Source organism: Apostichopus japonicus, chromosome 16 (genome assembly GCF_037975245.1).
Source record: "Apostichopus japonicus isolate 1M-3 chromosome 16, ASM3797524v1, whole genome shotgun sequence".
In the NCBI taxonomy this organism is placed as follows: Eukaryota; Metazoa; Echinodermata; class Holothuroidea; order Aspidochirotida; family Stichopodidae; genus Apostichopus; species Apostichopus japonicus.
In genome coordinates this window covers 33,690,412-33,706,815 of record NC_092576.1, presented here as the reverse complement: position 1 = coordinate 33,706,815, position 16,404 = coordinate 33,690,412, and the positions used below count along the sequence as shown (strand labels likewise).

Here is a 16,404-nt window from a genome sequence, read left to right as displayed (position 1 = left end):
AGATGAGACTTAAGTTTGAAAAAAAGGATCAATATTAGATGTTTTCTTAGTTTTGTTCCACAGCGGAACACTTTAGAAGTTATAAACATATTAATAAAGTGTAGGGTATCGGGAATGTCGTAATGTTATGTTATTTTTGTGTTGTACATGTCTCTTGCGTTTTTTGTTTGAAGATGTAAAGAGGGACTACTATACCAGAATATGTGATGTTAGTGGGAGTGAACATTGATGATTTATTTTAAATATAGGACGAAGGCTTGCTGAGCAACCTATAGAAGAGATCATATGAAAAGATCTCATTGATAGATAACACAGTATCTTCAACTTCATTCCAGTGGGTGGTTTTCGCATGTTATGTAATATTGTGAGAGACAATAAAGCGACCATCTTAAACGTTTGTAAGACTGTTTTACCTCCGTGGTAAAACGTAGTTATTGTGAAGCTTTGGTTTCATTTACAGCTGTAATGGTTGACTTGTTAACTCATGACGGCACAAGCTTTTATGCTAAATATACCTCGTTCCATAGGCTAGTGTTCCGAAGTGTGTTACATAATAAATTATTCTTTGATACATCCTACTGAGTGCCATACATGATGAGCCAATATTGTTTTTTAAAGTAAGCAGTATTTTAATCGCTCTTCCGTAATAAAATATCCCACCCGGAACATGATATGTACTTATCAAATCAACTTGTTACCTTTAAGCTTATTGAAATTTTTCTAACCATCTCATTGTTCCTTTTTCAAACTAGGTAAACGACTTTGAAGCTATTCGAGATTCTTTCTCACACACATTTTCTATAAACGACAGTGACACTGGACTACAACATAGGTCTAAAGTACAACTCCTGTATATTGCCGCCAATCATGATGTAAGTGTACATGTCAAATTGGGATTATGATATTCACAGAGGGATGACAATGAGCAATTGAAAACTTGATTCATGTATTAGCATTACCAACGGTATTGACCATAATAATAATTTTTATCAATATTTAAGAATCAAGACTAGGGATTATGTTTTTATTATAATAAAATTCTAGGACTCGGTTACTGGTGTGTCATTAGCATATTAATAAATGTCAGTTGTAGACGCATCTTTGTTTCAACAAATATGGTTGACAAAATCAATACAACCACCTTTAATGATTTTTTTTCACACTTCCAACCCAATTATTTTAATGTTTCTCTGCCTGTACGAAATAGTTGTAACAAAAACTATAAATTTATGTTAATGTATTGTTTCATAAATAATCTGAACTGTAGTATATTCTTTTAACTTTATATAAACAAGCTCACATGACATTACGAACCATAAAAAAATCAACCTTTTTCAACGCATTAAAAACAGCTCATTTGGGGCCATGAAAGTCTTACTTTTTTCTTATCGAGTGTTGTGCTGCGTATGGGAATTGGCATAATGGTATATCAGCTGTGAACAATTTCATTTTTATACACAAAAATGCTTATGGAAATGCAACATTGACAAATAGCAATGCTTTTGAATAGGATATCAAAATGGACTTCTTGTGTACAGTGTTCATTTCAATAAATAAATATCTTGAACATTTTGCAGTTGATTAGCAAACTAATGGTGAGGCAGAAGGTACATTACATAATGATGCGCTATGAAATACCTCTATTGGGGATGTTTGAATTAATTATATTACATAGTTTACTTCTCAGAGATGATAATGCAAACTCATTGATCGTACATTACCTTACCTGTCTTTGCTCTCTTTTCAACAGACCCCTGTATCGTGCGTGCATGTTAATAAGTGTGTTGAACGCTTTGGAGAAGAATCATTTTTACTTCAAAGTCAAGTACGTTTGGCACCGTTGACAACAGTACAACATATATGCATTGAGAGAGGGATGGGAACTAAAGAGATGAGGAAAATAGGAAAAACAAACATGAAGAGAATATTTCACTTCGGAATGAAATGTCAACAATTACGAGAAATATCGTTAGTATTATAAGATCAATACAAGTTTTACGCATCAGACACATTTCGACAAGTATGACCTTTAATCTTCTTTGATCAAGTTTCCTTTTGCGTTTTATATTAAATAATGTTACGAAGTCCAGATATCATGGTTTGGGAAACGAACACAATAAAGTAGGTAAGAAAGGTTTTGTTTTTAAAATGAATCTGATACGTGTCTCTTGATAACAAAAATATATAACTTAGCATAAATACATTACATACCTTAATACTTAAATTTAACTTAGCGCACACGCAAGGTACCTCGGCTACCGCTGGGCTCTCCGTCGGGGTGTCAAATCCCAGGGTAGCAGGTGTTGATTAAGTAACTGTAGTGCGGGTGTGTCTGGAAGCTTCCGGAAGGCGATTTACGCAAATAACAGTTCCGGTATAGAGAACAGGACCAGGTAAGGTAAATGATAAGTTCAGAAGAATGGTATCCAAAGGAGAGTTAAGAGTAAGTCACACACAGCGTGGTTGGCATGGTGAAGAAAGGCCGGAACGGAAAAGGTAGGTTGTGTAAGTGCTAGGCAGACATAGTTGTTTTACGTGGCGTGACGTACAGGTTGGTGCCACTGGGAGAAGAGACCGAGCCACTCCTTGAAAACTAATTTATATGACATTCGGTGAGGTTACTCGACCGTAGCTTAGAACTGCACTGATTGTGCTCTACGTTTACAAATTAGCATCATAATACACCATTTAAGAATTGCATAACATCAATTAGCGTAGTTAATCTTTAAAGTAACATGCTGCATCATAACAATAATGCGATGAAAAAGAAAATGTTTGATACAATTACAAAATATACTACAAGTGGGGATAAAATATTAAACGTTATATTCATTTATTTTACAAATGAATTAAATAATCACAATCAGCCATATCAGGTTTAATTGGGTTTTATAAACTTAATGGGGTTCGTGGCCACTACATAATATATAAATAAATACATCGATATCTTATATTGATTGTTAACACCAATATTTGCTTGGTTTCAAATGAATGCAGTATTTTCTTTACCATGTAACTATTCATGCTAACAATAACGTAATGTGTATCATGTAAATAGCTTAGGGCATCTGCTAGATGTAGACAGGTACAATGCATGATAATCTGTTTTGATACTTTTGATAAAGGAAAGTTGCGATTGAAATGATCATAGTAAACCAATTCCACATCAACATTTAAGTAGGTTTGTTATCGTTTTTTTTTTCTTTCCTTGATACAGATTTCGTAGTTGTATGTTATCCTTGGATAATATGTCTACTTATATACCATCTGAAATGAAAGAAAGGGATTTAAGAGGTAGGTGTACACATGCACGTGGAACGAGGGTTGTTATTGTTAACGTGTAGGGTGTACTTCAGTGATTTTTACTTGGTTTTTAATTACAAAATGTGTTCACATCATTTTGTAATGTTCTTGGACTATTCCAAATATTGTAATTGCATTAAATATTACTTCGAAATGTTCTTTCTTACCTGTAAATGTTGATATCTTGTCAAGAATTTCTGCATTTATTTTCGAAATGTGATACATTACCATTAGATTGCAACTGGTGTATGCTCAACATTGTTAAGTTGTATTCTTTCCCATATTATATCGATATTGTGAAGCTGAAACCCAAATATATCACATATCGAGTTTTTCAGATAAACGTTAGGAAATAAAATATAAAACATTTCGAAAACATATCATTTCGTAATATTTTGTTGTTAGCTAGAGATGTTAGAAATGTTGATTATAAAATTGAAACTGGGTGACTTAGTTATCCATTTGTCAATTCTGCGTTGTCTTTCAAAGAAACGCATTTAGCTATGGGAGTATGTATTTTCGGGCAGCTAACAGACATTCCAAGCACCCTTGTATAGTTATTTCATCGATTTACAGACTTACCGGTAGGCATAGTATATTTCGTGTTATTATTTATAAAGTGTTGAAAAGAGTAGAGCGGAATGTAGATAACACCGATTTTCGAAATAACATATGCATCATTTAGAAGATGCTGGGTGCTATCTATTGAATAATTTACTGACGTTCAGAAAAGAATCCAACAATAATTGTAAAATGATAATAATTCCTCTGGAACACTGATGCTGAACCATGCGATATTTATGTAAATATTTTCACTTATATGATAAGTGACTATGAGAGAAAAAATAGCATAATAGTTCAAATAATTCACAATGTTGTTTTCTTTTTCTTCATTATTCCATACGTTCTTACTACTTGTTATTTATGAAAGTCAGGTGGCCAGAACGTGGGCACCGCCTAAATCTTCAAACTGGCGATTGGGAGGTGAGTTACGCAACTGCTTGTTATAGTTCCTACTAACATTTCAGTTTTCTGTTTACATCTGCTAGTGATAGTGCGATAATTGGAAAAGGAACACATTATATCATATCATATATATCCATATCCATATCCATATCAATATCCATATCCATATCATGTCATGTCATGTCATATCATGTTTAAGAGCAGATAGGGCTTTATAAAACCCACGGAGGGTACGTGTATGCACACATAAAACAGTAAGCAGAAGACAAAGATATTATAAAATTACAAAAACAAGGCAAGAGACAATTCTAGCAGAGGAACCAAACGTGCACGCTCTAGCATTTAAATTTAAGTTATGAAGTTTCATATATTGTGAATAAATGAGGATAAATGTCGATTTGTTCTGAACAATGACAACCACATCCTACTACTTAGAGGTATCACCGTTTTTCCGGAATCACACGAAGTGCCTTGCTATCATCACGCACACTTTATTCTAATATAACCTCTTGAAGATGTTGGTAAGATGAGGCCAATGTTGACTAACTTTCCCCGATCACTTGACTTACCTTTCTAATAATGGCTTAAATATGGTGTTCATTTTCCTTATTCGCATTCCCACCCCACGATATTAATGATATGGTCATATCCCTCAAATAATATACTTTTAAAATATAAATATGTTTTATTAACATTGAATTTGATATATGCCTATAATACATTCTAGAGTTTTTTTTTTCTTCTACGCGTGGTGCCAGGTAAGCCCTCTAGTTATCACCACCCCGAAATTCTTGTAACTATCCACCCTATCAACGATATCTCCCTTTGAAACATTCGTGGATTTACGAAAATCAATCACCATATTTTGTATCTCTATTAACTCGCCAAAACAAATTCAAACAATCATAGATTTAATCCACAGTATATTCATAATTTGATATCAAACCAAGCAAGGCAGTATCATCTGCAAAGCTGACCAATGAGCACTTTTCATTATTTGAACATGCATAGGATTATGTGTAGAGTGAATAAAATGTTGCTCGATCCGTATACCATGTGGTACATCAATGTTTGGCGTGATGGTATTAGAGATACCGTTAAATGTTCTGATATTAAATTGGGATCTATTGATAAAATAATTAAAAGTACACAAGATAAAATCATGAAGTACATGTATTTTGAGTAATTTGTTTCCTAGCAGAATGACCCAGGTTGATATGCTCGAACTGTGAATACATTGTTCGATACTTTACACAACGGCATCCTCAGTACTGCGCGTCGACCTGTACGCAAACTGCAATGGATCTAAATTGAGTCCTGAATAAAAATAGTAAAACTTAATTGGAAATATATTGGCAAGTTGATTGAACCAGTGTTTCAGAACACGAGGTAGCAACCCATCTGTGCCAGTAGCTTTTGATGAACAATTCATGACGTACTTTATCTGCTGTTACAACTAAACATGGTTTAGAATATGTCAAATGAATTAATAACAAATGGTGTAGCTCTTCGTCTTTGTTAGAACAATTATGGCATTCCAACCTAATGTACAATACATCTAGTTGATTTGCGGAAATTACGTATTGTAGATACTCATCATTCGCATGCCAGCCCAAACAACAACTATTTTTCTTCTTTATAACCTTGTCGAATTCTATTTGAAATGTTTTCAATTCATCCTTATCACCCTGTCCAACATTTGTTTTCTTATTTATATATAAATTATTGGACTTCCCTGGTAATGCAAGGTTTATTATATAAATATACCTAGATTTGTTTGATAGGCACTATACATTCTACACAATACTTTACATAATCCATGACATGTGTGGCTTTTTGACAAACACATTCCAATCCGTGAGATCTCCAGAGGCTTGTAGGTCATCAACAGCTCCAGGACTACATTGTTTTACAGAAAGTAGCTTAAGTTTCTGTCTGGAAATTAGGTTGGTATTATGCTGTATTATAGTCATGTCATGGTCAAATTTTCCCAGCGTAGTAATCGGTGTTGCGTTTAATCCTCCTTCATGTTAGAGCAGCATCAATCCAGGGTTGCCTCTCCCCTTGTAAGACACTGTCACGTTGGTAGTAACGTTATTTTCTATAGCGTACAGTGATTAATGCCGCCATCAATAACGATAAAAGCATTAGAATGCGCTATCTCTAAATATTGAATAACTGCAAACACCGCTATCTCTAAATATTGAATAACTGCACACACTTCATTAGCCTTTGCGGCGTTGCGATTGGGTACATATACTGTGGGATGGATTACATGAGAAAATTCCCGGGGAAGTAATAAAGTTTCATTCCAACAGCTAGAATATCCACGTTTGTTGAGCATAAGTTATGTTTCATTGTAGCATTACTTGCATGGCGCCACCGTTCGTTCACGAATAAGCATGCACATTTCCTTCTTCTTTTGTGATAATCCGCCTTTTTTTCGACATATATATATATATATATATATATCAATTAACCACATTTTCCAACAAATCGACAAGCAGAAAATGGGTTTTGGGTTCCTGACCTTGAACCTATGACGTCACCAAACACCCAGAGCGAGTTTAAAGTACATGGTCAGGCAAATACACACCAATAAGTGATATGACTTACGGTCTCGGAGAAGTTCCCGAAACTTTTTTTTCAACATGATTTAAACCAGGTTTAACTTTTACCTCAATTGACCCCTGAACCTAACCCTAAATATGTTTTATTTCAAAATTTGCATCATCGTTCTCTACATATCTTGAGGTATAATGCCTTTTTCCAGCATGTTGACATGCAGAAAATGGCTAAGAAACAGGTTTCTTGACCTTTGATCTCTGACCATTGATGAGGATTTCATCAATTGCGCAAGCATAAGTATGCATAGTCAGGCACGTACCCACCAAGTTTGAATTTGATTGGACACACCGGCTAGGAGGAGTTTGCGCCATAATTTTTCGCACAGTTTAGGTCATTTTGACATTTGACCTCAATTGACTTCAATTGACCTTTCAACCGACCTTAAATACCAACATTTGTCCTATTTTAATGTTTTTCTCATCACTTTCTACATATCGTGGTTTAATTGTTTTTCCCTGCAAGCTGACAAACAGAAAATGTTTGAAAACCAATTTTAGGTTTCTTGACCTTTGATCTGTGTTCTTTGACTTATGACGAGTTTATATGGTCAGGCTCATAACCACCAAGTTTAATATAATTTAGGATCTAGGAGTTTTCGAATCACTATTTCTGCCCACTAACACAAACTCAGATACCCACACAAACTCCCCCACTCACACACTCACACTTCCTCATATTTCTTATGTGGGGTTCAGTACAGTATGTTATCTCCCTAACTTCCCTTATTCTCCTTATATTATCTCCCTAAACTTTGGATGTAGCCTTTGTTGACATAAAGACAAAAAAGGAATAACATTATGTCTGTACGCCTCCCCCGCTCAAATAACGGTTCCAAAAGAAAGTACTTTTTGTTACAGCTTTGTAGAATTGAAGTGTGTCATGAACGGACTCATCAATTAACTTTGTGTCTTCTCTGAAATCTATGAAGTATTTGAGAAACTACAAAGTGATTGGAAACCAAGCGCATAAAAACGAGTTAAGATGCAAACAATTTTAACTGGAATGTAGCTAACATTACTTTGGTGTATTTTATCAGGTTGCTGATATAAATCCTATCAGGACACTATGTACAAAGACAGTGCAGATTAACCTCCGAGATACCCAGGCATTGCAGAGAGTTACTATACGACTACTAAAGAACGCAGCTGAGCATGATGTAAGTAATTAAAATTATATTAAACTGAACCATATTACCTGTGTTTTCATTCCTTACAATAAAATGATCTACCAGGCTTTACATTTGTATAGCCTACAACTTATACATAACGAATCTCTACTATGATGTTAATAACGGGATAGCTGTAAAGGGTAGCGTATTTTGTGCATATATGTATTGACAATCAATATCTATACACCAGATGTATTAAATAAGTAATGAATAATTTATCAATTTTGTAAGCATTTCTCACTTCTGATCCTTACGTTTATTTCTGCCTTTCAAATTCGCTATAAGAGAACAATGACTGGCTGAAAACGATGCTACCTGAGCAACCGATTCACACAGAGATAACAATAGTTACCGTAAAGTTTTGAACCACAGTAAAAAAATGGATCGTGTCTATAAATCTGATACATCGGTAGCATGTGCTATTAAGATTACAGTAAAAACTGAAGATGTGTGTAATCCAAAAAAAAAACCCCATCAAACATGATTTGTTGGAATTATCCTCATACTTACTGTAATCCAAATAGCATATGCTACCCATTTATAGCATGCTTCAGTTTTTGCTGTGGTACAAAACGTAAAGATTTACAGTAGTAACTGCCTTCTCTGTGTGTATCGGGTGTTATGAGTGTCAATCATTGCACTACCAGCCGATAACAGTGTAATCACGCAACGAGAAATATCTTCCTATATGTTTCGGTATGCGGACATAACTATAAACAAATTTATTACTTTTGTTGGATTTTTGGGGGAAGATTTTAGTAGTTGCTAGGGTTGTTGTTTTTATTAATGTTGTAGTTATTGTTATTCTTTTGTTATTGTTGCTTTTGCTATTGTTGTTTTGGGGTTATTACTTTTGTTGGATTTTTTTGTGCAAATGAGAACCCTTGCTCAGCTAGTCAGTGCAGCCGGTCTCAGAAAACAAAATGGCTATGAAGAGATACATCTTCCAATGCGTATGTACATCTATATATACATGAGACGTAATTTAGGCTTGTACTCCAGAAAATATAGAGTTGGTAAAAATATATTATTTCATATGATTTAAAATGGGCCGTACATTTTTATCGTCCCAGTTTTGTATCTGCCGCTTTAGGGCTTCCAAAGAAGCGGCATTTTTGTGCAATACAAAAATTGGTCCACTGGCTCATGGGCGCATTTGTTCCGAGATATTAATTAGTTGGGAAACTGATCGGCAGCAATCATATGGTCACTGTCAGCCAACAATAATCATTTAAAAATTTGGTTTATTTCAGATAGATTGCTTTAGAAACCGCTGTACTCTACACATCAATGTCTGTTTGCAATATTTTACCTTCCTAGAAATCGTCATAATCAATCTAAAATCATAAAATATTCTTGTAGAATATGTCTTGAATAATCTTATTTCAGTGAAACTGAACGACCCGACGCTACGCCATAATACGTTTCTTCACGCTAGTGTCTCCATGAACAACACTAAACGTATATGGAAAAAACTTATTTCAAACAAATATGATTGGTCCCCAGAAGTCGTTGTGAATATAATCCATAGTCAACGTTAGTGCCGGGTTGAATACTAATTTGAAATATCAACATGAGCCTTTTGTGAATAACTATTATTATAACCTGAGTTATTCGGTTAATTGAGGTCCGCATTTGGTTTGTTTTTAAATCGTTACGACGATCACCAAGACCTCAAGTTTTTTCATCTCTCAAGACAAGTTATAATGTGGCAAGTTGCATTGCCTCGAGAAGTACGATATTGCATGATACTACATGACAAGTGACGTACACGTAGAAAGCTGTGACGTAACCATCGAATGGGCGTAACCAAGCATGGACATCACTGTACTTGCGCAACTGGGGTATTATTTTTACGGCGGCTTCTTCGAACGATTGTACCGTGATCACACAACAGCGTAAAACAGTGTGCCTTATTGGTAAAAATCGCCCGATTTCTGTTGTAAGTAACCAAAATACTCATGCCGTATCATCTGAACTAAAATAGCTACTTAAAAGTGGCATAGGCCTAAAGTCGAAGATAATAGTACTGCCTGGCCTAGTACTACTGAGTACTCTAGTAGCCTACTAATACTTTTACTATAGTTAATATAGTAAAGGCTTCATAATTGACGAACCTTCAAATATTACTAGGCCTAGCCTACTGCTAGATTGTACCATAGCATTGATACAGCAGGCAACCTAAACCTTTTTGCAGCGAAGCAGTTACATATTTCATGAGATTAAAATGTTGAATCCATTTCAGGGGCCTATGCCACATGACGAACAAATTGTGTTTTCTTTAAAGCTTTTTCCACCTCCCCCCCACCACTAATTTTGGCATTAATTCTAAAAGATATAGTTGATTTGGCCTTTGCTCCAGTTATTTCTGTTGAAATGCTAGCAGTACTAGATAGTACAATAGCTGATCACTTCTTACTTTCAAGGAGTTATTCCCAGAGGAAAGGTTAAAGCCAAAGCAACACTACCTTTTGCATTATGCTGACCGGCCAATTAAAAGCAATCTGGTGTATGCGGTTTGAAGCAAAGCACCAAGAGCTGAAATCGTATGCCACTATTTCCAAGAATTTTAAAAATATTTGCTTAACAGTTGCAAGCAGAGTTCAAATGAAGCAGGCATGTTATCTGTTTGCTGAAAATTTCTTAAAGCCAGAACTTGAAATCAAAGTAGCTTCCAAAAATTGCTGCTTAGAAAAGGATATCACTCAATGGGTATCAATACAAGGTATAAAGGTTTGATGACTTTGAAATTTGTCAGTCTATTAAGATTAGTCGTGTTGACTATCAAGCATATATGGCAGTTGTTATGAATGGAGACAACAAGAATGATTTGACATTGGTCTAATCAGGGTGTTGCTGGCAATAGGAGAAGATATGTGGTTAATTGTTGAAAAGTATGCAGTCCAACATATTCAAAATGTTAGGTCATATAAACTGGTACAAAGGAAAGGTTTGTGCTTTGTAGGAATAGAAGATCTGAAAGATGTTTATCCTTTAAGCATTTACAATGTTTTTTGGCCAGTGTTTTGTGGTCCTAAAACATAGAATATGCTTGGAGTAATCAAAGTAAAATCTGACTAGAGAAATTTGTTTAAGAATTGACTTTCTGCTGGTATTTCATGAGGTGTCAGTTTGCCAAGGTATATTTCAAAATTTGGTGTTTTATTTTGTTTCCCAAAACAGGTGTTGGAGCTAAAACTATCACCACTTTAACATCACCCACCACCATGAAAATTCTTGTTGAGTATGGTCATTCTAGGAAAGTAATTGAACTAGAAAATGAAGATACACTGTTCTCTGAGTCTTCATACAATACTCTCTGCATAATGATGAGTGTTCCATTTTCATCAGAAGAAACATTTTTCCAGTACTTTGATGAGGATTTTAAGTCATGTGTTGACCTTGAGCTTGGAACCAAAGTTTCCTAGATTGGCCAAAAGTATCACCTTACTGGGAAGATGCTACCTCAAGAGTGTCAAGAATGGTAATAAACATGACAAGATCAAAGAAATTCTACACAGGTGTGACAGGTAAGTCTTCAACTTTAATTTCAGTCAGTTTAAATCTCTACCAGTGTTCTAGACCTACTAGGAGGCTTGGGTGTTAAGCCTTACGCCCCTTCAAAAGCTTTACGCTCCCAACGATCCCCACTCCAGTGTGGACAGACTATACCCCCACAGACCCCAAGAAACCGTTCAAAGGTAAATAAATAGGAATGCGTAATAGAGTGTTCTTTTGTGTTCATTTTTATCTTCTAAATCACAAACAGATCTAGTACCTTTCAAAAAACCTATTATCCCTTATATAAAATATTAGTCCCCTAAGGGTGCAAAAATGTTTTTGTTTTGTTGCGATTGAGGAAATCCAAAACGTTTCAAAGGCAAAGACCACATTTCTTTATTTCGTGGGCCGACCTGTTGCTATGTTCATTGCGTGTACTTATGACATTTTTTACCCTTCTTAAAATCATGAATCGTGTATCAAACGTAAATCTATGTATGACGCAAACTATCATATTGTGTTCTTCACCATTGTTATTATTCCAGGAATATAAGAAGCTCTGAGGTAGACAGAACAGAATAAAGCAGGATTACAGTTGCTACCATTGCTGCTACGGGAAAATGAAGAAGACTTTGTTTCCTTCACAAATGTAAGATCAAAGTTTGAAAAGAATATTTGTGATCTTGGCATGTTTGGTATCACCTGTTTTCATGTTCTGAGTAAAATAGCATATCTTATGCAGGTGTAGATCCAGGGTGTGATTAATCATCCGAGGCCCCTTCCACCTTCACATGCTGATGAAAATGCTTAAAATTTCATTATCCTGATTATGATTATGAGTCAGTATCCAGGAAATTGCATGTAAAATGGGCTTCTTTAGTTTCAAAATTCTGGCAAAAGACTCACAGGACATAGATAACAGGCAAGTCTTCGGTGCTCTTTTGGCCACCCACCACTTTCTACAGAACCTGCCTCTGACGTGTGTCATGTCAAGTGTCATGTCATGCTTGTAGTTATAGGTGAAATCAAGTATGATGCATTAATGGATGCAGAATTGAATTTACAGGTTCATTGTAGGGCATGTTTAGTCTTATTGCATTTAACAGTTTTCAACATGAAATCTTTGAAGTATCTCAAACCTAAGCATATAGGCTTTACGCCAGTGTCAACTTTGTGCATCTGATGATATGTATAGGGTAGATGTACAGTGTTCTTTGTCAGCAGGGCTGTAAAAATATACCAGATTATACAAAAGTGTATATAACTTGAACACATGTATTGTAGTAGATGTCATTTGAGGTAACAATCGATCTTGTAGTGATGTTAGCTCAATATAATTCACTTAAGTGATCATCTTTATTTAGTTATCTTATTTAGTTTATATTTAATATCCCAATGTATTGTGAATCTATTGATCGTTGAAGACTTCAACGCTGATTAGTGGAAAGCCCAGCTATGTTAATTTTGATTAGGCTGCCACTTGTTGTGCTGTTCCAGTGGTCTGCAGATGGTCTCTGCCACCTATTAGGAGCAGGCCTACTCAAATTGCCATTAGCAATTATCAAAGCAAAGCAAACTGAATCTTTACAGAAGGGATTTTGTCTCTCATCTTATTCCTTACAGCGAGATGAGTTAGCAAGTAATATTTATGAGATTTATGTTTTGCAACTGTAGCCAATGTGTTGCTCCTGTTGTTATCAAAGATTACAATATACTTATTGCATCCATTGTAGTCAACTCCTCAAGGACTTAAAGCGTTTGTGTGTAAATCATAACCTTTCTTGTGTATTCTTTATTAATAGTCTTCCAGCATGACAACAAGAACAACATCCCATTTTATGATTAAAGTTTAGTTGGTTGTATATATCATTACTATGGGTAAAACTTACCATAGAAGCACCAATGAGTCATATAGGGATGCACACATATAGGGTATGGGAAGGACAATTGTCCACGCATGGACCAAGTGTAATGCACTGCAAAGAGAAAGACATGTCTTATCCTGTCATTATAAACCTGTTGCATTATGACATTTTGTATGTATGTATTGTTTTTATTCATTTCAGACTTCAAACAAATTTCAAAAGATTGCAGTCAGTGTCAACCCCAAAAATTCTAATCAGTGAAAGTACATGTGCCATTGCTGCTGAGTCCCAAGTGGTCAAGGAAGGTGATTCTGTGGACAGCCTCATTCATCTCATCAGTATGTTTTATTGTGTAAATATTGAATACCCGAGATCATGTAACTGTACATTTACATATGTACCAAAAAGAGATTTTTGAAATCACTAACAACCAGGCGCAAAGCCAAGGGGGGGGGGCGAAGGGGGCAGCCGCCTCCCCCCTTGAGCATTTTTTTTTAATGTTTTTATGATATCGCTAGTATATTCAAAAGAGAAAATGCTAAGATGCAACTTACAAGGCCTGGGAAGTGCCATATCCAGTGATCTGGGAGGCATTTTCAGCCAAAATTTTCCCAAGCGGTCTCACGTGAACATGCAACATTGAGCGAATCCAGCACAGCTACTATACGATAGCAGGAAAGAGAATTAGCATGTAAAAGTGACTATACAAAAGCTTGGAAGCACAATCTAACTGCATGTTTTTCTTCAAAGAAAGTTTTTTTTAAAGTTTTGGAATTCTTTGCTAGGCCTGGTGTAGATTCAGCATTGCTCATTAGGTTGGGAGTGACTGATAAAAAAGTAATGCATTGAAAAATGAAATTTTAAAACATTTTTTGAGGGGGTGAGAGGGTAGCAAATTTGTATTTTGTTGAAATATATTCCTCCAGGGGAAAAGCCCTTTAATTGCAAAGTTATCATATAATGAAGTGTGAGAAAAGAAAAAAACCGTGGTCATTCATCAGGTTGCCCCCAGCTATTTGAAAATAATATATGATAGAGATGTTGGATCACTAGGAAAATCGTTGCTTGTCGACTGACAGTACACATGGGATGCTATGTGGTGTTGCGATTAATTATTTCAAATAATGGTGACATATAATATTTGTATATATTTTTAAATTGTAATTGATTGCTTGTTCTTGATTCATATGACACTTTGTTGTAAACACCTATTTTGTCTATGGGGAAAAGGTGTAAGCTTGGTTAAATTAGGAAAATTGTTGCAAGTAGACAGGTGGTATTTAAAAGGTGTTCGGTGGTATTGTCATTTTTTCAGTTTTTCATTTTGTTTATTAATTAAATAATGCTTAACATATAATCTTTGTGAATGTTTTAATTGTAATTAATTGTTTGTTCTTGCTTCAAATGATAGTGTTTGTTTATATGTAGCATTGGGTAAATAAGAAAAAAATTGTTGGTTAGGCATGACGTGCTATAGTAGGTGTTTAGATGTGAGATTTGGTTGTAATAAGGTGACCTGATATGAATCAATGTTATATATCGAGAAGCTCCTTTGAATTCTTGATTGTATGGTCACCGCATCCTACACCGCATTTTGAGAGATTTTTCATGCTGTATTTTTATTTTATATAATACTAGACGTAAATGTTTTTATATTATTAAATTGAAATTGATTTATCTCTTCTTATCTTTATAATTTGTAGTTGATTATGTTTAACTTGTTTGAATTCGTTTTTTTTTTCTTTATGGGTGAGGGGTGTAATGCTAACAGTCCCTTCATTCTGACACTGCCAAGGCATGAAATGATGTCATTGGAAAGATTTTACTCAGTCATGTATATAAGGATGGGTGTTAGAGCTAAAGGTGGTCGGAGTTAAAATAAGGACAAAAGTATTGGAGACCAATTTTGTCAGTTTCAAACTCACTCTCTAAGTTTCACTTGTAAAAGCAGCCCACCCTTTAAGGGCCTTTACCACATATAGGTGCTTGTTTCATGTGTTGTTATCTTTAGTGATACATATACAATACTTAACTGTACATTTTTTAATTTTCATTGATTATCTTTGCATGGTATTATTTGTTGGGTTTTAATAAATATTTCTTACTTTAAAATCAAGTTTGAATCATTTTCAGTCTCACAGCTCTTACTATTCTTTGTTATTATTCTGTACATTAATCTTGAAAGGCAGAGAATTCCATCATATACATAATTTTCCACGCAAATATATGTACTGTGTAAATAGTATTCTGAACAGATAATTGAAAGATGATCTCTAAATTCTATAATTAGGAAGACTAAAACTGAATCCGTTGAAGGTAACTCCAAAAGTGGTAATATTTCAGGAAACACTTGCGTTTTTAAGGAGAAAACACCGTTTACGGTTGCAGCAACTCGTGATGAAACAGGATGAACGTTTAACCAAGATACGGTTAACATCTCATGGATTAACCTAAGGAACCCGACTTTTGGTTGCAGCAACTTTAAACCATTTTCAAGTAAACGTTTACGATTTCTATTTAAAGTGTACCGGATGAGGTGTAATTTGTTCGTTTTTGGAGACACCCCTACTTGGGTCCCTGCCCCCCCCCCAATGTTTTTTGCCCCTCACGTCCTAATGCAAAAATAAACTCCGTGTCGAGCACTACCAGATAAGATACACATTGCCCGTTTTTGCGACAAAAGGGTTTTTTACCTAAAAAACCTTGCAGTTTTTGCCAAAATTGGTTAAAAAATATACTCGCCCAAATGACGTCACAGGGATTTATCGATTCCCAGGAGCCCGAATCCGCAGCTGCCAGGTCCATATCTGCTTCAGTTTAGTAGGTATGGGTCCCAAAGACCCCTGTAAACATACGTGTTCTAAATTCTATATTACGTGCAAATTCGGGAAATCCCCTCTTTTTGACCCCTCCTCCTGTCCCCTCTGAAAGACCCATCGACTTCCCAATTTCAGGTGGAGTAGAAGAGACGCA

The 16,404-nt window shown here is 35.3% G+C and overlaps 1 protein-coding gene and 1 long non-coding RNA gene across 2 annotated transcripts in view; both read left to right on the top strand.

Moving 5' to 3' along the window:
* LOC139982120 (uncharacterized) overlaps positions 1-16,404 on the top strand; it is a 671,468-nt gene that overhangs the window by 108,187 nt on the left and 546,877 nt on the right. The window contains exons 13-17 of the mRNA XM_071994672.1: positions 753-872; positions 1,751-1,968; positions 3,218-3,294; positions 4,235-4,287; positions 7,934-8,053. Coding sequence (XP_071850773.1) covers positions 753-872; positions 1,751-1,968; positions 3,218-3,294; positions 4,235-4,287; positions 7,934-8,053 — 588 coding nt within the window. The remainder of the gene's footprint in view (positions 1-752; positions 873-1,750; positions 1,969-3,217; positions 3,295-4,234; positions 4,288-7,933; positions 8,054-16,404) is intronic.
* Positions 8,080-15,792, top strand: LOC139982160 (uncharacterized). The gene is made up of 4 exons (XR_011798005.1): positions 8,080-10,007; positions 11,249-11,595; positions 12,112-12,215; positions 13,633-15,792. It is a non-coding gene; the product is annotated as an uncharacterized lncRNA (long non-coding RNA).